The following is a 23,921-nucleotide window of genomic DNA, read 5'->3' as shown; positions in this document are numbered from 1 at the left end:
CTGGGACAATAGAGAGCAATTCTTGCTTTCCAAGTATCTAACTAGGAATTTCAATTGATCGTCTCGTTGAGGGCTCACAGAGAAAGCGCAGCAGCGAAATCAGATAAAACACACCTTTAAAGCAGACTATCAGCCGTGACTCAGCCGCCGAGGCTTTGGGCATGGCCGGGGGTGATTCGTCCTGGCTTTAACCCTGAACTCCTGGCACGCAATAAAAGCCGCTATTTCTGACTAGGCGGGGCATTTTTCTCGGAAGAGAAGTTGTTCTTATTAAGCCACTGCTTAAACTTCGCCTTAGTGTAAATTAAATGCTGATGAAGCTCCAAACGGGTTTGGAATGATGTTTTTTTAGTAGCACGGGTGAAAAAAAACACAAAAAACCAAACGTGAGAAAGATGGATATTACCTTCTGGTGTAGCACGGAATTCCTCTCTGTGAGAGGAATGGAGAGGGAAAAGCTTGGAGCATCCTCCAGGACACGAGGAAAGGAAGATGGAGAGCAACACAGAGCGATTTGGGTCACTTCATCTCAGGGACCTGTGGATTGTGTTGCTCGGTTTAATATTTCAGGTGGTTTAGTGCTCTTTCTACCGGGAATTTTGGGGTTATTTCCCCAAAAATGCTTCTTATGTGCTGTGCTGCTCCGATTAATGATCATGGCACAATTTTTCATATTTCACAGAGGTTTTTAATCAGAACACAGCAGTGTGACAGAGCTTATAGTAAATGTGACAGACAGTTTCAGCAATTTTGTTTTTACTTGAAAATGTAGTAACTGATTTTGTTGGGCTAATTAAAAAAAAAAAAAGTTAAATCTAAACTAAAGTATTCCCTCTCCTCTTTTAAGTGCTATTTAAAGTAGTATTCATTTTGCATTGATTTAAAACCTTCTATTTTGCACGATTGAAATGTAGACTATTCAAAATGAAGCACTTTAAACTGCCCATCTGCCCCATAAGTAAATCCTGTACAAATGTTAAAAATTTCATAATAGACTCTTCCCGACACGGTGCTGAGCATCGTTAGCTCCTGTTGGGGCTGGAGAGGCAAATGAGTTTCAGTCTGGTGAATACTCTCAACTCTGTGTTGCAATAGAAAATTTCCAATGGTTATATTGTATTTTAGGTGCAAGCAATAACTTCACTTCACAAATATCAAAAGTGCTGCTTCCTAAATGTCACCTTATTCAAATGTTCTTGTTTTGTGAGATGCTGTCATTAAAATAGTTTATTTCCAGACGAAACAGAATATTGATGGAAAGCAAATATTACTTAGAGAACATCTAAACTGCAATCAGCAGATGAAGCGACCAGAAGTGTTGCATTGCAGCTTTCGTGTCCTCTTTGACAATGGTTTCTGCTGCTTGTTTTGAAACTAGAAAAAAAAAGGTCCTCTGCAGTGCACAGTAAACACGAACTACTAAACTGAGCTGTTTAAAACCTCTGGCACTCGAAGAAACACCACTTATACTGTTTCTGGTAACTAAATTCAAAACCAGATTGGTGAAAGTTTAAATACACAAAGAGGAAAAGTGTCATGTAAATTTAGAAAGTAAGTGACCTAGTTCTACAAGCTCTTGTTAGTGACAAAATACAGTTACTGCCTAAAGCATCTAAGCGCCATCCCCTGTCCTCAGGCCACGCAGCCTTTGACTTCCAGCTCTGCCTGTGCAGGGGCTGCAGGTGACCCCTTATTAAAAGGATGTTTTTAGCTAAAACAGGACCTCAGACTCTTGAGCCTGACCGAAAGGGGTGGGGGGAGTGAGGAGAAGGGAGGGGTGCATTGAGAGGTGGGAGAAATCACAGTAAACTATTTCCTTTTCTTAAAAGTCCAGCAATGTTAAGCAAGTGAATAGTAGCTCTTGTATTAATGATTTGATACGAATGACCTAAAATAAATTGTAAAAGTTGATACTGGAAAACTAGATATGAGCAACCAACATACACACGGATGAGCCTGGGAGTACTGTGTAAAGTGAAAGGTATAGGAAACTGCTGGGAGCACGGATTTAAAACGTTTCCATTGTCTAAAAACCCACCTCTGGAATTTCTTGAGACTTACACTACCAGCTGTTCAGAAGGAAAAAAAAAATAAATGTGGCAACAAATGTTGTTAAAAAGGAGCGAAACACCCCAAGAAGTCTGCACACCCTCAGGTCCAAAGGAGCCCCCGTCCTGTCCTGGCGGGGTTCAGTCCATGCTGGGGGGGAAGGAGCTGCTGGCCTCCAGGAGTTCCACCACGGCTGCCCTCCGGTAGAGCTTGGCCAGGTCGTAGGCGGTGGCGCCGCGCTTGTTCTGGTGGCTCACCTTGCACTCGGAGCGCGCCAGCAGCAGCTCCACCACCCGCACGTGGCCCTCCTGGGCCGCCAGGTGCAGGGGCAGGTTGCCGTCGTTGTCCTCGATGTTAACGTCGGCTTTGAACTCCAGCAGAGTCTGCAAAGTGTCCAGAAAGCCCTCCCTGGCTACATCGTGGATGACAGCGAAGCCGGTACTGTCTTTCAGGTTGGGGTTCGCCCCGTTACTGAGCAGCCGCCGGGCGATTTCGGGGTTGCCGAGTTTCATCACCTGGGAAAGAGAGAGGAGAATTGGATACCGCGGGTGGGGGTTTGCTCCAGCACTGCCTCCCGTCCTCGCTCCTCAGCCCTGGCTTTTGTCAGAGCCCAGTTCTCATTTAAAGCAGACAGAGGAGACTCCCTAAAGAGCTAATGACACACCAGAACCTCTCGTTTTTCATGTATTTGTTACTGAACTCGGTGAAATTGTGAGAGATGTTATCATTTCGGTGGTCATAGCTTTCTGCCTCGGAGAGGTTAATGCCTGAAATAGCACAGAATGGCATATAACAACTTCTTTTTTTTTTTTTTTTTTCCCTAACGAGGGTCATCTCCGTTTCTGAACATATAAAAATTAAGTATAGTTCGGTTTTATTTGCCTAAGTATTGAGACACCTCTGCATTACTGTTTAATCTTGTTAAACAGCAAATATAGGGTCTCTGAAGAACAGATATTTTACCTAAGCAACAGCAAATGTAGAATATGTTTTTACAAGCTTTCAGGTGTTTACATTGTCTGTGCATTATCATAAAACAAATATTTGGACTATACCATAGCTCTATCTGTTGAGAAACATAAATGTTAAAAGAAATTCTTCTCCCCAATATTTGTGTTTCATTAGGTCACCCAAAAATGAAAAGTCAGAAGGAATGTTTCAAAATTACAAAAATTGTCTTCTAAAATCAGTATATTACATTATACTTTCACAACCTTTCTATAAGTAAACTGTGGCTATGTTCTGTCGTTAAAACATCCCTTAAAAAAAATACAACAACAACAGTAATTGGATTTTCTGACTGTTTCTCTCAAGGAAAAAAAAAAAAAAAGCTTCTTTCAATTTTCTCAATTGCACCATAAAACTATCATAATTAGAACACAAATCTCTCTTATTTGTAACTTAACTGCTTGCACCGATTTCCTTGCAATTCCTGATTTTTTGTTTGCACACTTTCCAAAAATGAAACTGTAATGTATATTGTGTAATCTCTAGCCTATAGGCAGTATTTTCCTGTCCTTGTAACTAATCTCATTGTAAGTACAAAATTCGAAAAAACCCCAACTCTTTTCTATTTCCTCAGAGAGAGATTCACACATTGATTTGAAAATCTTGAATAATTAAAAAAAATCAGCATAAACGAGCATTACAGTGCATTAGATTTAGCGATTTAGCTTAAGGCACAATTTCTACAGAGGTTTGCTGAAAATCTCTCCTGACGAAAAATACATACCAAGTTTTTTAAGAAAAACAAGATATAATAAATACATTTATGTACAGCGTTTGAAGTGTAAAGCAGCCCAGCACATTATAACCACAGACAGGAGCAAAAGTGCAGATAAGACAGGCTGGGATTCAGGGAAAGAGATCTCTCTGTGCCTCAAGGCTTCCAGCTCCCGACTTCCAGCCAGTTCTTTCACTTCTGAGAGAGATGGAAGCGATGTAAAAGAAAACAAGATCATTGTGATCTCTTTTTGTTTAGTAAAAACCGGACATTCTGATCTCTTTTTGAGAGCCCAGGCTGTATTATTTGTGAATTCAAAACATATATTTGGGTTAAGTGGGAGTTTTCAGTGTTCAGTCCAGGGGACTGAAGGCTTCAGTTAAAGATGCGAGGGGGAGAAAATCCAAAAAAAGGTGGTGCTTTTTGGCCGTGGGCTACAACTGAGCAGCAAATGCCTCCTATATTTTGCAAATAATGTTAGGTGGGAGGGAGGAGAAGAAGTAAAAAGCATTAATTTAATAAATCTGATGAAGAGCAGAAAGGCAGGAGATGTATTTGAGGCCTGCATAGGTACACTTCACCAGAAATAAAAAGGACAGAGCAAGACAAGCCGAGTAGTTGTTTAATTAAACATAAATGCAGAGGAAAAATATAAATTCATTGACATTAATATAGGAGCATTCTCTCCGTTGTAATTGAGAGAGAGATTACAGAGAGATTATCTCACTCTTGCAGAGTGCACTGAGAGAGAAGTCTTTCGAGCGTGGCCAGGCACCCACAGCACATTTTAGGATGATACATATTGAAAATAAGTCGGCAGATTCTCCTGTTTTGGTTTTTGTGATGGCTCATTAGCTCGGTTGCTATAATCCCTAAGAAGTATCGTTAGGGCACAGATGCATGGTTAATACAGCTGGATGCTATGTAATTGTGTAAAATATACCTTAATTCAGGATATGGACAGTTAGCTGCTTTTAGAAAAAATATCCAGCATTCCTGTAGGACAAATCGGTTTTCAGCCCTTGTCCAGAGGATAAATCAACTGGCTAAATGTTTCCTGCTTTCTTAAAGAATTTACCTTGTCTGAGTTTTTAATTTAAACCCTTTCACTCTCTTAAAAGTTGCTGCAAGTGCCTGCACTGCCATGCGATACCCTATTTAGGTGTTAACAGGACAGCGAGGAGCTCACAGATCTCCAGCTTCAGCGAAATTATCAAAAAAGGGTCATTCCTGCATTATCAGCAAGAGGTGCTTATTTTCCAGCTTTAACATTTTGATGTTAAGCCAAAAAGCTGTAAATATCTCGAGTACACTCACAGGTTCTATGCTGTCTAAAAATCCACTTTCAGAAATTATTACCATGATTTTGGGGGAAGGGGGAAGAGGGGTTAAAAAACAATTTTACTAATGTGTGAAATGAAAAAGACCTATAGCTCCACTTCCACATTGCATTACTTATAACTTAAGTAAAAATAACCACACTTATTTTCCCTCTGGATTTATAAATCACATCTTTCACTATTTGGAAGGTATTCTAGCCTTTTTGCCATCATTATCTGATAATATTAAAAGCAAAATCTTTCATCAGCTACAATACTTAGCAGTTGGATGAGTTCCAACTCCTGCCTGCACAACTACACAGTTAAAAATTAGGACACAGCACCCTATACGATCAGAAAGGGAATAAGTAGAAGCAGTGCCCTGCTAGCCGATCTGAAAAAAGCAAATATTAAAGTTTCGAATATGAATGAAAAAGCAAGTGATTCAGCTGGAACCCTGGCTCGCAGGGCTAGCTCTTAATGTACATCGGAGGTCCTCGCTTCTGAGCAGCATGATTCCCAATGAGAAAGGTCATTCCCACAAACAGAGCATAAAGGAAAAGTACCATCCACAGCAGAACCCAGAACCCAGACGAGCCACGCTTTAAAAGCACATTGCAGGGAAAAAAAAAAAAAAAAGAAAAAAAAAAGGAAGAAAAAAAGATAAAAGTCCTAAGCTTCAGAGAACAGAACATTTGTGTTTACAGACCTGCTATGAAATCCTGCTCACCTAAGCTGATTTCTTTCCATCTCAGCTCTCTCATTCCTTGCCTCTTCCCCACGAAGTTAGCAAATATTAGCAAACTCGTAGCCCGTTTGACATTGAGGGTGATCCCCGATTGAAAGAATGGTTTTGACCAGTTTTATTTCAAGTACGTCATTTTAGGGAGTTGGAGCCACTAAACTTATAAAATATGGCATCCAACGAGTTTGAAAAACCACTCGAATTTCATCCACCAGCCTGCTTAAAACGTTGTCTTTTTTGGAAACCCGGGTCACGTAGGTACCAGTGATGAAATATTTTCTCCCTCTCTGGATACCAACCTGCAGCGCAGTCCTCCCAAATCCATTTTGTGCATTGACGTTTACATTCTTTTGCAACAAATTAGTAAGTTGCACTAGGTCCCCCTTGGCAGCCGCGGACGCCAGCTCGTTCCCAGAAGGCTCGGCCATTCTTTAGGGTGACTGACGATCGGAAAAAAGATGAGATTTTTTTTTTTTTTTTTAACCAGGCATGGCATCGGAGACTGACAGAAGGATTGGGATGGTTAATCTTCTGGAGTAAGACCTTGTAGTAAATACTCGTAAAAAACCTCCTTGCCAAGAGCCCGCCCCTAACTCACACGTGATTATTCAGCAAAACTGCAGCTCCACTTGAAGCAAGATTTCTTTGCTTCCACATATAGAGTAACTCTTATTAAAGACTTTGGCCACTTTCGCGGGGGGAGGGGGGGAATAGATTAACAGCTAGGCAAGATATTGTATATGTTATAGGTAACATATATACACGTACACCGGAGACTCACTCAGACCTGAGATCTTGGAAGAAGAAGACAACCCACCCTGTTCACAGTCGGTTTCTGAAACTTAGCAGCAGCAGCAGCAGCTCGGAGGAAAGGTCTCCTGTAGCAGTGTGCATCCAACTCCCGCTCGGGATCCCCCCCTTCATCCCTCTCCGTCGGCTTAGTCCGGGCCCAGCAGGGAAGGGAAGGACGAGCCGCGCCCGCGGAGGGCCGGGCGCGGCGGCGGCGGCTGTCCCGGCGCCCAGCTCGCTCCCTCGGTGCTCTCGCTCCCCGCAGCAGCAGCAGCAGCAGCAGCAGCTTCACTCCCGCGGCCCCGCGCAGCCTCCGCGCAGCGGGCGGGCGCGATCCCGGCCGGCGGCCGCCCCCGGCGGCGGCGGCTCCGGAGCATCCAGGAGGGCGGCGGGCGGCGCGGGGGGGCTGCCGCGAACCGCCGCCCGCGCTCAGGGCGTGGAGGAGCCGCGGCGCGGAGCCGTCTCCGCCGTCGTCCCTCCGCTGGGGTCTCTCCGCCGGGGTCTCTCCGCCGCTGTCCGCGCTCCGCCGGGCGCTCCCCGGGACAGCCGCTGCTCCCGCCGCGGCCGCGGGGCGCGGGCAGAGCTCCTGGCGGGGGCAGGGGCTGCGCTGGTGCCGCCGCTGCCCCGGCCCGGCCGCGCTCGCAGCCGCACTGACAGCCCCGCTCGCCTCCTCTTCCAACTTCGCAAATAAAGCTGCACTTGCCGGTCTGCGGCCGCCGTCTCCGCCCGCGGCTTTGCACTCCCCCTTTTTTAAGCGCAAACAATCGCTACTTCTGTTTCCTAAGGACACGAAGCCGGTTTCTCTCTCCTTTTTTTTTTTTCCCCCTTCTTTTTTTTTTTTTTTTTTTTTTTTTAACCTCATCAGCTTTTTTTGAAAAGAAAAAAAATTTGAGCGCTTTTTGAGTTGAAACACCCGCCCACATTTTAACGGCAGAGATTTAAGGAGGCGCGGCGGAGTTCGGGCAGGAAGGCCTGCAGCGGCTCCCGCCCGCCCCTCGCCCGGCCCCGCCGCGCTCCGGCCGCCGCCGCAGCTCCGCGGCGCCCGGTGCCGTCCCCTCGCCGCGCAGCCCGGGCACGGCTCCGCCACGGCCAGCGCAGCCCGGCTGCTTTTAGGAGCAGCGCTGCTGAGGCCTAGGGGGTGAAAATGAAAGGAAAAGGAGGCTGTAGCAGCGGGAGCCGCCGCACCCCGGCGGGAGGAGCGGGATCGGGGGAGCTGGGCAGGCGGGAGGGCGGCCTCTGCCGCGGCGCTGCCCCGAGCTTCTCCCCGGCGGTCTCCACCTGCCCGCGGGGGGAGCGGAGCCGGCTGCGGTGCCGGTCCCGGCCCCTTCGCCCTGGCTGGGCGCCCCGCGGGCAGCGGCTCCGCGCTCGGGCCGCCCCGGCAGCGGCGCGGGCTCCTCTCCCATCCCGAGGACAAGGTCAAGGATGAAGGGTCAATGTCAAGTTGTCTTAACGGTGGAAGGCGACCGTCCACGAGAGCGCTCCTTGCTTCCCGCGTTTCTGGTGTCCTTGATTGATTCGGAAGTGCCATTTTGAAGGGGAGCCGCGCCCGGGCACCAAGAAGACGCGAGGACTTCGCTTTTCCTTCCCAGGGCGAAGAAGTGAGGATGGTACAGGACGGGGATGTCACCGCCACTCTGCCTAACAGTGTTTAGTGTCTTAAAGTGCTTTAATGGCTGGATTGCTTTAGGTTTCAGGGACCCTCGGAGGACTGCGTTCTGCCAAGCGAACCCTCCGAGAGGTAAGCAGCGATGTCATGGCTCCCTGATAAGCACACGTAACCCATCGCTCGCAGGGGCAATCTGCACGTCTGTTTTCTGCGTGGACGCCACGGGAAAGTGATTTTTGAATGTAAACAGGCGAGACAGCTCGGGGAGGTGCGTTAGGGAGGGAACCTGCGGTGGTTACAGCTCCTGCAGCGCTGCCCTGCGGGGGGAACCTGCGGCTGGCAGCCGGGCCGGGGCCTGAGTCGGGGCCGCCGCCGTCAGACAGAGCCGGTTCTACAGCCGTGGATCTGCAGCTGAACGAAGCCAGACTTCTGTATCTGGCTTTCCTCTCAGCTTCGGTTGCTTTTTGCTTTGCAGTTGTATTTTCCTGTACTGATTCCCCCATCCACGCTTGTTTGCGAGTATTACAAAGGTGACAAGTGTGAGCTGCCTACACACGAAGCAGGGAAAACAGCTTTGTTCAGTTTACTAACTGATCCTCCACTCCTATTCCCACTAAAGGAGAGAAAAAACACGTGTATTTTAAGGGCCTCATTGTGGTAATTCTCGTCCAGAAGCAATAGTGCTTTTTTCCCCTTCTTTTTTCCCATTTTTTAAAAGCGAAAATGTAAATGATAACTTCCCTCAAAGTTAGCTCCAGAAATATATCTATGCAAGTAGCATCTGTTTATTCAAATACAGTTGCTTTCTGCATAAAGAGGGAATTTATATGTAAAACTTGGATTATTCAGTCAGATGGCTTATAAATTACTTATTTTGTGACTAATTACTGCCTAAAATCCACAGGCTTTGGTGGTGTTACCTGTTGCTAACTTAGTGCAAAATTAGACCTGCAAATATTACAACAGTCTCACACTATTTTTTTGTTGGTTTATGGTTCAGAATAAAGCTTCCATCTTCTGTTAATCACACCACATAGCAAAATAATTAAGTAAAGTGTAGCTGGAGTGCTGCAGGCCTCCTGCAAGTAAAGCTGCCTGGCCAGAAAATGCCACCAAACTTCCTCTGCTGTGCAGGTCTGTCAAAAGTCTTTGCAGAAAGCAGTTTGTTAATCCTGATCATTTCCTCTCACGAGTGATAAAGATACTCCGCCTAAAACAGAGAGATTTGTCCTGATCGGCTCCAGAACCAGCAGAAAAAAACCCCAAGAAACCAGCCAGAAACAAATTCTGGAGGGAGATATTATCACTGGGCATTATAAGGAGTAAAATAATCTGCTCCCTAATTTGTCTCTCACTCGTTGGAGGATAAAACCCACCTCTAATGGCTCAGAGAGGCTGTGAGAAGGCAAACAGAAACTTTAGCTGTGACTTGAATGTGAACTTCCTGAGATGTGGGGCACGTGCAGCTTTTCACCTTTTCTTCATGTTCTGGATCAGATCCTTCCTGTTTTGATCTAATATAGATATCATTATTTAAAATATGACTGTAATAGACATGAACGCCGTGGAACTAATCTTGACAACATACCTATAACTTCAATTTGTGCCAGGAATGAATTGGCTTTAATCCAATTGCTAAAACTCGCTTTTCAGCCTTTATTATAGTTACTCTCTAGTAATGTGTGGGTGGATTTGTTTGTAATTTAGCATAGGCTGTCCCTGGCATTGCACCATACCTTCTACTTAGTACAGAACTGTCTGTAACATCAAACTGGGGGGTAAAAAAAAAAAGGTGCAGGTGTGAGGGCAATTAATTTATCATCCCTCCGGTCGGTGGTGGGGAGCTCTCATTGTTAAGCTCACGTCAGCGGGCAATAAAAACCTTTTGGCGAGCCCTGCCAACACAAACTAGAGCAGGAACACGGTAAAACGTAAAAACCCAGCTTCTCTGGCACTGTGGCTTTGCATCCTAAGTGGCGTTTCCATGCGGCCTCAGCCCGCCCGGAGCGCCGCCGCCGCCGCCGCCAGAACTCAGCCCAGGCAGCAGCGTCCGCAGCAGGCTCTAAACCATCCCCAGGGCTTCTCTGGGGATCACGGAGCCTCCTGAAGGCACAGCCGAGCTTGCCCTGCGCCCCTCTCCGCACGCAGCGCTTGTCCGCGGTGGCGCCGGGCTCCCCCCGCAGCTCGCCCCGGGGCCGGCGGGGCAGGGAGCTGGGATAGTCTGCGAAACCCCCTGTGAGCCCGCGGATGGACCAGAGAAACAATAAAGAACGCTGCTTCCTACACCCGGCAGAATCAATATCTTGATTCAAAGGTATCATAATGTAGCGTTGTTAGCTGACAGAAAGCTGCTTGATGAATCCGTGACCTCAGCTACAACACGCACAGGACACTTAAAGAAGCAGAGCAAAACAGGATTAGCAAATTGGCGTCCAAAAGTGTGTTTTGTGTCGGTGCTAAGGGGGTACACGAACATCAGGTTGTAGGAGGCAGACTTAGCATCAGTTAGATTTGCATTACTTAAAGCAGGTTTATTTGCGGTATATAATAGAATGGCATCTTACAGTGCTGCTGGAGTGCTAAGCCTGAGCGAGGGCCGCTGTGCAGATCACGGTGTGCTGGCTCAGAAAAACCTGCGGAAAATGCATTTTCTTCTTTTGAGCCAAGTCGGAACCCGGGGGAAATGTCGCTGCTACCCCGAGCGCCGGGCGATGCGGGCCCTGCCGGGCGTGCGGGGCACCGGGCGGGCACCGCGTCCCGGGGGAGCCGAGGGGACGCGAACCGCTGCATCCAGCGAAACCAGCGCGGTCACGGGGCGCGGATGGAGGGAGAGGGGCAAGGACGGACGGACGGACGGACGGACGGATGGATGGATGGATGGATGGATGGATGGATGGATGGATGGATGGATGGATGGATGGATGGAGGGAGGGATGGATGCCCCGTTCCCGCACAGAGAGGCAGGGCCGCGCTCCGCCCGGCAGCTGCAGCGGCCCGCGTTTCCCCGCGCCGCCCGGGGACGGCTGCAGCCAGCTCCCCTCAGAGCCGTTAGGCCGCAGCCGGCGGCGGAGCCCAGCCCGGACACCTCGCGTCGCGGCCGGGCCCGGGGAGCCGCCAAACCCCGGCACGGGACGTGAGGCTGTGTCCGCCTCGCTGCGGCAGCTCCGGCCGGGCCGGGGCTCCCCGCTGCGCTCCGGTGCCGCCGGGTCCCGGTCCCGGCTCGGTCCCGCCCCCGGCTCCGGGAACGCTTGACAGGCGGGCAGTCACGTGGCGGCCGCAAAGCGCCTCTTTGCGACCTCAATGACAGGCAAAATGTGCGACACAGGCGCTGTGGAGGCAGGCGGGGAGCGGCGCTGCCTCCTCCTCCTCCTCCTCCTCCTTCTTCTCCTCCTCCTCCTCCTCCTCCTTCCCGGGCCAGCGGCTGAGGCAGCGCTGCCCGCTCCCGGCCCCGCGCCCGGCCCGCCGCTCTCCTGCCTCCTCCCCTGCTCGGCCCCGGCAGGGGCAGCCCGGGGGCGCCGCGGGAGCCCGAGCGCAGCGCGGCGCCTCCATGAGCTCCTGAGCTCCCACCCTGCCCCGTCCTCCCCGCGGCAGCGGCTCCAGGTGCGCGGGTCCGAGCAGAGCCGGGACACAGCTGGCTGCAATGGCGTCCAACATGGACCGAGAAATGATATTGGCTGATTTCCAGGTAAATTTCAAGCCGCCGCCACACAGCCGTGGCCTCTCGCTGCTTTTCTCTTTCTCCTCGTTGCTGTGCTGCTTGTTCTTTGTGGGGAGGTCCGGGCTGGTGGGTGTGAAGCCCACCCTCTGAAGCCTCCGCTCTCTCTTTCCTTCTTTTTTTGTTTGTCAGAAATGGGGAGCGTGTGCCCTCTTCTCTCAAGGTGCGTGAACAAAATGTCTTCTTTAACTTAGAGAGTTTCAGTTTTTAATTAATAAAATAAAGCTTTTTCATCCACTTTGCTCGTTCCTACCCACTGCAACCACCCAGGCCCTGGGACAGCTGTGAGGCAGCTCACTTGGAAGAGGCAAATGCCAGGGAGGATACAAAACTCATCAGTCCACATGATTTGTCACAGTGTTTGTAGTGAATCACTTGCTGGTACTACAGATTAGTGCTGAACAGAGGTGTTTCCATTCCAGCATCAACACTAAACTCCATGGTTGCCTCAGCCTATGACTGTTGTGATGACGGTAAAACTCTTCCCACCCCATTCCAAACAGCAGCGTGTTTGTGTGGAAGGGAGCAATATCCTCTTCCAAGTTGTTTGTTACCTTTCCTTCCCTTACAAAAGGGTTGTAATTTAATTTCAGACTTCTATATCTTATCCCCAGAATAAAGTCCTTCTGTAAGTGAAAGTGATGTGTTTAGGAGCATGTATTATTTCTTGATATTGCTTGTTTTATATTGTTTTCCTAAGACCAAGTGAAAAAGTGGAGGATACCTGCATTTGAAATAGTGGGGGGAGCCAAACACATCTGGGAAGGGAATCAGATGATATTTGAATATACTTTTTTAATATTTGCTTTTTAATCCATCTGGGTTTTTTTAAGCTCTGTCCATTTGCAGTGGTTGTTCTTACATGGGTTGGCACCTGGATATCCTTGGATTGATTTGTAAAACTGCCATCTGTATGTTCAGCTTCTTAAAATGCAGTGAAACTATTTCATTTAGTTGAAAAGAAAAAAAAATAATCCCACCAATTCACTCTGTGCGTGTGTTTCTTTGGAGCTACAGGTAGGGTGACTGTGGTGTGCACAATAATTCCTGTGTATTATGTAATTAAGTAATTCCTCTGTTGCAAAAGGTACCAGGTATCTCACTGATGTAACCCATGGAGTTCCCAGCTGGTAACAGGGAACTGTCATCCCCTCCTGTACCCCATATCTTACACCTGTGTTCATTAAAATGCTTATCAAATGTTACTATATTGACACTACTTTGTTGTGCTTGGAGGTACTTCTGTGTATGTAAGGGATGACATCCCAATTTTAGGGCTGGGATTTCACAAAGGAGTTTTTCCAGGAACAGCACACTGTGTGAAAGGAAACTGGGACCCCAATTCTGCATTCATACCTGTGGGAACAGATTCTTATGGGATCCCACATTATTACCTGAACTTACAATCAGAAATCCCAGAAGATCAGATCAGTGGCTGGTGAACTTAAGATTATTTGTTTAACAGAATTTTCAATACAGATTTAGACTTTGCAGGTGATTTTTGCTATTTTGCAGTATTGTTGGATTTTGAATTAATAAAAGTGTATTTATATTAATAAAAGTGTAAGAGCAACTGCAGTGTTTGGTACCATGAAGACAAGTAAGTATCATTGCAAACTTGCAGGTGGGTGGTGGAGTCACAGAAGCCAGTTTTAGATCAAGGGTGGATGACATAATGTGTCTGAACCTAGGACACAGGAAATATTTTATCATATACCAATCCTTGCTTAAAAAGAACCCAAACATTTTCCTCTTGTATTTCAGCAGACAACTGTGTTTTCCTGTTTCATTGTATTTCTTTTTAAGATTATATCAAGTGTCTACCTGATTTTTGAAGTACTGAACTGTTAATTGTCATGCTGTTAAAGATTCAGATTAGTAAAGGACAATGTCAGTCATTATTAGGCCTTGAATCTGTAGGCTGTTACAAAACAGTCAAGGTTTTTGGGTCTTTTAAATACTTGGTGGAATTTGCAACTCATTCACTAAGAATTTAAAATGGAGAATAAAACATTATGTGCAAAGTAATTCTGCATGATTTTCCCTCCTATATTTTCTGTACCTTTTAATTAATAAATATGTTTCTCAGAGTTCTGCTGCCATCTTCTATGTTTATGTGAGGTGTCTTATTGAAGAATGGTGCACACAGTGAAAATTTCAAAAGCAATTCTTTGTAGTTTAGTTCAGCTAATCTTTGGTGAATTAAATTGGGAAGGAAACTTCCATCACCATTTCACCCTCACTTTTCCCAGGTTGTGTTTAAAGGGATAGAGTAGTGATCTTTAAACTTCTGAAACTGAAACTTTTCTCTCCCCATTAAAAAAAAAGAAGAAATGAAATCATAATTGTGCTGATGCTTGATGCTTTTGTGAAGCTTTCATGGATTTATTTAGTATCTTCCAGAGTTATTAGGGGTTTTGCCTTGGGTTTCAACTAGAGCAAGAATTTGTATTGCATTTGTTTTTTTCTTTTTAGCTCTGATTGTAGTAACAGGTTACTTCTGCATTTGGAGGTACTAAAGAGAATTACTTCTTTTTAGAAAGTATTTTGGATATATGTTTAAATTTATATATTTTATACATGTATATATATATACACACACACACACCCATGGTATTTTATGAAATATTTTGAGTGTAGAGTAAGGCACAGTGAGTGATCTACCAAAATATTTTTGCCTAATGTCTCAAAACAATTTAAGCCTGTTCTGTGTGGTTTATAATTATTTTCTTTTCCTCTCCTTTTTAATGAGGCTACTGTGTGCTACCCAGGGAGCACAAAATACGTATTCATGCATGTGGGCTGTATAAGCAACCTGCCTAACTCTTCCTTCTTAGGCCCACACTTAGGAAAGATTATGCAGAAGCTTTGCTTTGTGTGTGAGTAGCCTGATTGTTTTCAGTGGAAGTAGCTGATGTGGAGTTCAGTGCACAAACAAGTTTTAGCTTTTTTTGCTAAATGCAATTCAGAACTTCTCCACAAAGTGTCATTGGCATAAAGGAAAAACTCCATAGGAAAAAGCACACCAGCTTGTTTTAGTAGCATAAATTCTTCAGAAAGGTAGCTAGCTGCATGTGAATTGGTAAGTGATGCTGCAACATACTTCACATACTGGGGGAAATAAAGGCATATAATTTATACCAATTTTTTAACAACTGTTCTGTTGTTTGTTGTGTTTAAGTGCAAAGCGTGCTTCCATCTTCAGTGGGATACCCAGCTGCTCCCATGGTACAAATACACTCATGATCTCTTGCAGTTTGGGCTCTGCTTTTCACTATAAAGAAAACAGATTTTTTTTTTTCTTTTTAAATTGTAAAATTTAGTTACACAGAGCTTCATTTAATTGACATAGATTGGTCTTCATTCCCAAAGTTTAACTTTGAGTATTGGCAGAAGTGTCAGATATTGATGTTTTTGCACACTAGCACTTTTGCTTTTTTTTTTTTACAGCTTCACTTAGGATTGGAACTAAAATTAGCAAGAATATCTTCTTGTCCTCATAAGTTATGTTCTTCTGTAGGACCCCTTTATTCATGCTTTGTGCTTGTCCTCACAACATCCTAAATGTGGAGTGGGCCTAAGGGTTGCAGTGTTGTGGGGTTGCCAGCTCCTGTGTGTCCATGTATTACAAGAATATCTGACACTCTGGAGCTTCAGGAGGAAATTCTTCAAAGAATTCACGTTTTTCATTGACCAAGTAATGGTCAGGATTTGGTCAGGGTGGGAGGATTTCAGAGTGAAATGACAGAACTCAAAAACCCTTGCTTTCATTGAGACAATGGATTTCTAGTAGTTTTCTTCTTCCCTCTTTCATCTATGTTCATTGTGAAACCAAGGTATGTGCTTTATTTTTTCCTTTTCCAAAATTTTTAAAAACTGGATGGTAGACTACTTCTGTGTGATTCACACACTTGTGTATAAAAATGTCCTTTTTTTTTTTTTCAAACTTCAACTTTGTGTCAATCTCTTTCATAAAACAGGTTGTGGGAGGAGCAAGGGGGAATTGGGAAGAGAGAACCTCATTGCCATCAGTTTGCAGCAAAGTGAGAAAGCATGCTAAATGATTGTGTTTTAAATTATAAAATGACAGTGATACATCAGTTTATTACTTTTTGTTTTGCTTGTTTTTGAAGATTTAATTCTAATTCAATCTACTTGTTTCCTTCTGGAATGGTAAAAATTAAAGAAACTGGAGAATCTTTTCACCTGGAGGTTAACACAGTGCTGTTAAATAACTGACAAGATAAAGTTTTTGGTTTGGTTTGTTTTTTTTCTGTTCCTGTCTGCTTCAGCCCCGTAGGAGATTATTTCAGTTGTGAACAGTTTTCACTGTCCAACAGTCTGTGTGTGTGTGCAGAATTGACATTTGTATATATATTTTTTTAAGGGTGCTAAGTGAGCTTTGCTTTCCTCTGTGCTTGTTGGCATGGTGGGTCAGGTTTTCTGTCATTTTAATTTATTGCCACTATAAAGATTTGATGGGTGGAAAAGGTGGGCAGATACAGGAATAGCTTCAAGTTCACACCCTTGATTCTGGCCCTGGACTGTGACTTAGGGTGGGGGCTGGAAAGTGTTTCAAACATTTCTGTAAGGATAAACCACTCACTGTGGGTTCTGAACAAATCTCAAGGTGGATGTCCTTAATATTAATTTCTGAAAGAAAAAGACATGTTAAGGTGCTGGGGCAGAAAGGGCTGTTCTTGCTTTCTTTGCAGGGTTTCAGTGGAGTGTTTGGGAATTTGGAACAAGGCTCTCAACAAAAGGTTGTTGCTGAAGAGAGTTCCAGTCAAAGTTTAAACATCCTTTGGAGGATTCTCTCCAAAGATTTAAAGTTCTTGGAGGCCTACATTTTCATCAGAAGGTCTCCCTATATACCTGGGTGTACATTTGTTCAGATCTGTCTGAGCTTAAAGCTCAGTCTTACTCAAACCAAAACCTCTCTGTAGTGTGGCCTCTCTAGAATGTGGAGTTGCAGTGGGTGCTGAACTGAGCTCTGCAGATCTCTGCACAGTAGCTGGAAGGAAATCCAGAACTCCAGAGGTTGGAAATCAGGGTTTGGGATAGACAGGTTTGTTTAACCAAACCTCCTGCTGGGTGTCTTTAGTTAAAAGTGGGCTCTGCTGTGTATCTCATAGTCAGGTGCCCAGATGCTCTGCACTGCTTCACCTGACCTGTTTTAATGGATATAGGTTACTGTATCTTTAGTTAAATTTTAAAATAGATAAGAGGACTGTTTTTCAGTGTAAAAAAAGAGGCCTTTAGGACACTGTAGGATGTTGAAGTTCATACTTGTGAGGCCTCTTAATTTGCATTTTGATTAGAATTCCTTTTAATCCTTGTTGGATTTTATCACATTATAATTTTATATTACCCAGTCAGTAACACCTTTGGAACTGGTAGCTGGACCTCTTGGTTTGGAACACAGTTGGTTTTGTTTGCTGTAAATGGCCCTAGGGCCAAGAGACATGATAAAAACATACTGCATGCTTAGTGTGTTCTTCTTGGTTATTGCCATTTTCACTGTCTGCTACCAGTCACTTCTGCCATCACTTCTATTAATTTATTCCTTGTGGGTTTTGGAGTTTCATTTCTTTAGATACGTTTAGGCTCAGTTGTCATCACAAAGGTCAGGTTCATCAGAACAAGGCTAATTGATTTACTGGCCTCTAAACTGAAGGTGAAGTGGGTTCCAGAGTCACAAATAAGAAGTTGGAGTAAGAGTGGTGTCCTTTTAGAGACATAACTTGGATAGTCTCACTGATAGCTCTTCATGGAAAAGCCAGTTAATTTCTCTGATAAAAGGGCAGACAGTTAATTAGAAATACTAACTGACATTTGTAGAAAAGAAAGAGGCTACTTTGACTTTGATTTGTGGGCATTACACTCCTGCTGTAGGAACCTGAATAATTTACCACTGGAGCACCAATTTGTCTTTAGAAAGAGGTTTATTCTGGTTTTTTCATTCAATTACCTTGAAAAGACTCTTGACATCATAGTAATCATGTCACCATTTCCATCAGCCCATTCATATAGGTATTTGGGTTAGTAGGTCACTGAAACAGATTGAGAGGTGGTAGCTGTAGGATCCTTTTTCAAATGCCATGACAACCAGTACTAATTATAATATTGAAATTAATAATTATATGTACTCCCAAAGGCTAGGAATGGACTTTCATTGAAAGATACTGTGCAAATTGTCATATTGAAAATACCACATGGCTAATATGTCTTAGTAAGCAGGGATCAATTACAGTAAACTTTACACTTACTGAGTTCATATTTCTGTGTGGAAGGAGGTGTGGGAGAGGATGAGCATTTGAGCCATTTGCTACATGTCTTTAAGGGGCCTTGAGAATCTCCCATCTTGAGAATATTGTGTTGGAGCTGGAAAGCCTGAAAGGGCAGAGTTTTCCTCTGTATTTGGGCAGTTCTTATGGTTCAGTTACCATTGCAAGCCTAGTTTTCACACACTTCCATACTAGAAGTACAAGGTAGCTTTTTAGAGGAACTGCATGGCAAATCTTTGACAGGATCTCATATTTTTCTAGTCAGTGAATAAATTTGTGCATACGTGGGGCAGCCATTAGATGAGTCCTTTCCTTTAACTACTGTAGGAACTAGAATAAAAGGCCTGGGGAAGTACCTAACATTTTACTCGTCCCTCATTATTTGGATGAAAGGAAATGACATTCTTACTGGCTGGATTGATACTTACTAATTAAGCCCATTTTTTAGAGTTGGCTAGTTAATGTGCAATTGTAAAAAGAAACTGCTCAAAGAGGAAATCAAGGCCTTCATGTATGCATGACATGTTGTTTGGTCTATTGAAATAGTCATCTACTGGTCCTCTATGTCTGACTGGTTGAGCAGGTCTTTGTTCCACAGCAGTAGTTAATGCTTTCAAAAGATAATTCATTAAAGCTGAAGTTCTTAAGAAACATTTTGAAACTAGAACAGAATACGTTAGCCCTTGGGTTATTTTATATACGTTTCATTTTTAACTATTGCAGAAAACAATTTGTAAAGACAAGAACACTGAAACTGAGTCACTTCTATAATTTTTTTTTTATTTTCTAAAGGTCAGGTTGTTTGTGTGAGCAAATACCAAAGGTGCCATATCAGCTCAGATCGAAGACCCAGCTGACCTAATGTCTTTTCTACAGCAGTGGCTGGTCCTTAGGAAAGAGCTGAAAGAAACAGGATGTGAATGGATTTACCTCATCCTGGTTTCTGGAAGTCAGCATTTTGAAAGCTTGATGATGTTGTTGTAAAGCTCGATGAGTTTGTTGTAAAACTTTGGAAATAAACTGTGCCAGCTTGAGTTAGTCTTGTGTTCTTCAACTGGCTGAGTTCTTGAGAGACATTTGAGTAGTTTTGTGATATGTGAGTTTGCTCTATAGCTGTGTTCACTTTTCCTCAGTGTGTCGTATACATGTACATACTAAGCCTATTCTATGTAGTTTATTGGAATTTCTGCTGTTTCTTATTAGTACAGAAGTCAAATTTGAGCTGTAGAAATATTAACCCCTAATAGTTTGCACCACAACACAGGGAATGTGGTGTTGATGTCACCTTTAATCAAACTGATTTAAAGAGGAGTCTGCTGTGAAAAACTTAAATATAAGCTCCTTTAGAGTTTTGGGAACTCTCACAAATCTAGTGGTTTGCTCTGTCTGTCTCTGCTGACATTTTAGGATGAGAGTGTTTTCTGTACAGGTCAGCTGTGTTACAGGATGGTCTCCAAGTTCCTCAGTAGTGGGTATCAGTGCACAGAATTCATGTAGCTTTTCTGATATGCCTTTACCTTCTTTGAATACTTCTTTACTGTTTTCTTCCTTTGGTCCCACTGACTCCCTGTCAGGCTTTCTTGCCTGATGCTTTTAAAAGCTTATATAATATTAATAAAGCTGTTTCTTGGTTTTTTTTTTTTGTTTTTGTTTTTGTTTTTGTTTTTTTTTTTTTTTTTTTGTTGGTTTTTGTTTTGTTTTGGTTTGGTTTGGGTTTTTTTTTGTTTTTGTTTTGTTTTTTTTTTCTTTTCAGCCCTTGTTGGCCTGTGCTATTGGTATAACCTGTGCTTGGAGTTTGAATGTGCTGCTGTTTCCCTGCTCTGGATGCCTGTTGGTTTTGGCTGGGGTAGAGTTAATTTTCTTCCCAGTGGCTGTTACAGGGCTCTGCTTTGGATTTGTGCTGAACAGAGTTGATAATAAGGAGATGTTTTTGTTTTTGTTGTGCAGAGTTTGCTCAGAGCCCAGGCTTTTGCTGCTTCTTGTTCTGCTACGCTGGGAAGGGGTTGAGGGTGCACAGGAAGCTGGAAGGAGACACAGCTGGGACAGGGGACCCAAACTGACCAAAGGGATTTTCCAGACCATCTGACATCATGCTTGGTGTATGAAGTGGGGGGAAGAAAGAGGAAGAGAGGATCTTCAGAGTGTTGGTGTTTGTCTTCCCAAGTAACCACTACACGTGGTGGGACCCTGTTGTCCTGGAGGTGGCTGAACACCTGCCTGCCCATGGGAAGCAGGGAATTATTTCTTTTTGTAGCTTTGCTTGTGTGAGTGACTTTTGCTTTCCCTATTAAGCTGTCTTTATCTCAAACTGTGAGTTTTCCAGCTTTTACCCTTCTGATTCTCTACCTGGTCCCACTGCTGGGGCAGTGAGTGAGCAGTTCCATGGGGCTTGGCTGCTGGCTGGAGTTAAACCATGCCAGTGCCTTTTCCAGGTTTTGAAGAGTATGTCTGTTTCTTGCTGTCCTGTTCTTCACAAAAAATTAGAAAGAGTGTTTGCAAAATGCTGACTAAAATATTCTTTTGTATGGATCGGTACTCTTCCTTTGTGTGCTTATCTAGAAAGTGGCTTTTATTTATTGTTGAGTTGTTTTTAAAATTCTGCTGCTTTTGAGATAATGAGGAGAAAGGAGATGAGTGCAAATGTGCAGCAAGCATTTGTTTGACCCATGCAATTATTTTCTTTTTTCCATCAGTTTTTCTTATGTGATACTGTAAGGGCAAAATGATTCAGGAAACCTTGGGGTTTTGCTTTCACTGACATCCTTAATAAAAGTATTAAACAAACACAGAAACTTTGGGATAATCCTAACTAAAACATGTTTGTAGTTGTTGGGTAAAGGCTGTCTTCAGTCCTCAGGAAAGACAAATGGGTTTGGTAGCGTAGGGTACCAATTAATGGGTACTGACTTTTGGTTTGTGTTTTAATTCAGTTTGACCACTGCTCTTTGTATGTAACGTGTGTGGCTTAAACACTGGAGTGTTAGCATGGGGCTTGGGAGGCTTGAGTTCATGTCTTGGCTCAGCTCATGGGCTTCCTAGGGATCTGCCTTCGTGGTATTCTGGAATCAGAATCTGCTCCAGAGTCTTGGGAGAGTTGACAGTCTGCTGGAATCCATTTGAACGTGGTTAGTGTGGTGCTGAGTTAGTTAGTTCTGCTGAGAAGTGGTTAGAGCTTCATGCTACCAGTTTAGACTTTGTCCCCAGCTTGCTTTGTTTGGAAGGCTTGCAGTCATCTCAGAGTATGGGCAAAGTTCACTCCTGTCTGCTTGGTAGCTACAGGTTGAAATGTCTTCTGTGACCTTCATAAATATTATTTTTCCTTCTCCCCTCTCCCCTCCCCACCTCGTTTTGCTTAAGGAGATGCTCAAATAGGAGAATGATGAAATTTGTAAGTAGTTGGGTGTGGGAGTTGAAATGCGTTGGGCAAACTTTATTCTGGCATATTTGCCTAAACCTTTTCTTGATTTCTGATGCTGGTAAGTAAATTAGCTTGTTTTTGCTAAATGAACAGCTGGTGAATCTGCTTAATTTTTACCAGATGGTCTTCTGAGTATGAAAAAAAACCAGAGAAGCATTCTTATCTTTTCAGTTAGATGCTTGCAGTAGGTGACCTTTCAGTCTGTGTCTTGGTCGATATGCCTGGATGTTGTTTTCTGAGTGTTTGTCTGAAACAGAAGTAAAAGTTAATTTAATAACCACGGATGACTCATATTAAGAACAGTCTCGATACACTGCTAGGGTTGTTGCAGGGTTAGAATGAGCAGGGATGGATGCCACAGAAGGGTGGAGCTGCTGAAGTCTGTGGAGGTGATCCTGATACTGGTGGGACTCTGGGATGAGAAGAACTGAGGTACCAAAAAAATCTAAGTTCTGAGTGTCTGAATGTGCTGCATCTCTTAATAGCCCAGAAGGGAGTTCCACGGCATCTTAAATTTGATATTATGGTACTAAAGCCTTTACTTGCTTGGCTAGGCATGTTGGCTTAACTTTACCTGGTTTGGGGGAAGAAGTGTTACACTTCGTTTCAGTAGCTTTGACGTAATCACTATTGCAACAGTGTATGTGTGAATTTAAAGAAAATTTTCTGACTTATTAACATGCCATGAGTGATTTAGTATCCTAAATCTTTCTGGGTTTGAGTGGATTTCTAGCTGATACAATCTGGAGCTAGCCTTGGTTCTTTATAGAGACTTGGTATTTATCCTTGATTACTGAGCCATTCTCCTCATAATGGCTGGGAAAAAGAAGTCCTATGCTAGAGTCAAAGTCCTATGCTTGACTCTAGAAAGAGGAAACTCAGGATTGGGTTGTTTAAAAATCTTGCATCTAGGAACCTGATTTTTGTTAGGAATCCTTAAGGATTTGTTAGGAATGCTTAAGGATTTTTCTAGAAGCAGTAGTAGCCACTCGGTGGGCTGTACAAGTGTTCTGGGAGCCTGAGGGAGGCCATTCTTTCTCATTGTTCAGGGGAGACCACTGCTGCCAGGAGTACTGAGTTTGCCATCAGTCACTGCACTGACAAAGCAGAGCAAGTCCAGTGAAGGGTTACCTAGGAAGGGAGGAGGCTGGAGCATTTTTGTGTGAAAGGTGATGTTAAGGGAGCTGGCATTGTGTAGCCTGGGAGAGGAGGCTGCAGGAGGATCTAGTTCCTGTCTCAGTTGTACAGTGGGTGATAACAGACAATACAGAATCAAATTTCTCTTGCAGTTGGAGTCTGAGGGTGAGAGGCAATGGATATAGGTTACAGCTTGGGAAATTATAATTAAATATAAGGAAAAGCAATTCTCAGTGAAGGTGGTAAAGCACGGGAACAAAATGCCCAGAGAGGCTGTAGACTCCCTGTCTTTGGAGATATGCAAAACCTGGCAGGGAGTTGAAGTGTGTCTGTGAACTGTCTGGTTGTAATTGAAGAGGTGAATAAAGCAGTAAGGTAAATCTTGATTCTTTTACACAGGAAGTATGCAAGGAGATAGGTAATATCCTTTGCTGTAGCTCAAATGCTACTCAGAACAGCTCTGAGTTGTTTGTTGTTTTTAAGCTGCTGATCTGGGTAATTCAGCTGTCCTGAGCAGGTTTGTGGCCTGGACTCAAAGAGTTTTTCATGCTTTTAGTATCTCTCAATTTTTGAAGAGTAAGTTACCCAAGGGATAGTGAATTGATTTTTGACAATTTATGTTCTTTGGCAGCGTTTCTTATGTCTCTTGAAACCCTCATATATATTTATGGAATGGAGTTAACTCTAGGTGCTGTGCTCTATCTAGTGATAAAAATTTATTTGGTGCTTTCAAAAGTAAGCACTTCCTAGGGTGTTGTCTGTGCACTTGCAGGTGTGTTAGTGCTGACTTCCTGAGCTTTTGTAGGGGATCCCAGAGGGTGAAAGCTTTTCTTCCTAAGCAATCCTGTTGAATCTTTTGGTGCCTTCATGCAGTTGTTTCTTTGGGCATTGTAGCATTTGGCTAAACATTGAAATGATGGACTGAGCTATAGATTATTTTGTTTTTAATCTGACTGTTAGAGGAGTGAGTGGTACCCAGTGCAATTCACAGCTGTCTGTGAATTACAGCCCTGGTTTTAATGGGCCTGAACCTGTTGTACAAAATGTTCTAGGCCTAATTTGGGTTAGATGGTCCCTTTTTGGAGAAAATACAGCTACTCTTAGTATCCACAGGAAGTATGGAATTGTTCAAA

At 44.1% G+C, this 23,921-nt stretch overlaps 2 protein-coding genes and 1 long non-coding RNA gene across 4 annotated transcripts in view; 1 reads left to right on the top strand and 2 right to left on the bottom strand.

Annotated features, from left to right (window-relative positions):
- Positions 1–648: 648 nt before the first annotated feature.
- Positions 649–8,600, bottom strand: CDKN2C (cyclin dependent kinase inhibitor 2C). Of its 2 annotated transcripts, XM_054638234.2 has the most exons (3): positions 6,654–6,792; positions 6,136–6,276; positions 651–2,564 (listed from the first exon to the last, which is right to left on the bottom strand). In XM_054638234.2, the coding sequence occupies exons 2-3, from the start codon at positions 6,262–6,264 to the stop codon at positions 2,190–2,192; spliced, it is 504 nt and encodes a 167-aa protein (XP_054494209.1). In that variant the 5' UTR covers positions 6,265–6,276; positions 6,654–6,792; the 3' UTR covers positions 651–2,189. The 2 variants fall into 2 exon arrangements, with proteins under 2 accessions (XP_077038622.1, XP_054494209.1); XM_077182507.1 differs by lacking the exon at positions 6,136–6,276 and having other exon boundaries at positions 649–2,564; positions 6,654–8,600.
- Positions 8,601–8,996: 396 nt separating this feature from the next.
- On the bottom strand, positions 8,997–10,928 carry LOC143694662 (uncharacterized). The gene is made up of 2 exons (XR_013183313.1): positions 10,796–10,928; positions 8,997–9,745 (listed from the first exon to the last, which is right to left on the bottom strand). It is a non-coding gene; the product is annotated as an uncharacterized LOC143694662 (long non-coding RNA).
- Positions 10,929–11,545: 617 nt separating this feature from the next.
- The window catches only part of FAF1 (Fas associated factor 1), a 147,438-nt gene continuing 135,062 nt past the window's right edge, over positions 11,546–23,921 (top strand). The window contains exon 1 of the mRNA XM_054638072.2: positions 11,546–11,916. Coding sequence (XP_054494047.2) covers positions 11,872–11,916 — 45 coding nt within the window. The 5' untranslated portion in view covers positions 11,546–11,871. The remainder of the gene's footprint in view (positions 11,917–23,921) is intronic.

The sequence above is a fragment of the Agelaius phoeniceus genome, chromosome 8 (assembly GCF_051311805.1).
Source record: "Agelaius phoeniceus isolate bAgePho1 chromosome 8, bAgePho1.hap1, whole genome shotgun sequence".
Taxonomy (NCBI): Eukaryota; Metazoa; Chordata; class Aves; order Passeriformes; family Icteridae; genus Agelaius; species Agelaius phoeniceus.
Note: the sequence above shows the minus strand (reverse complement) of the source record. Positions and strands in the feature narration are given on the sequence as shown.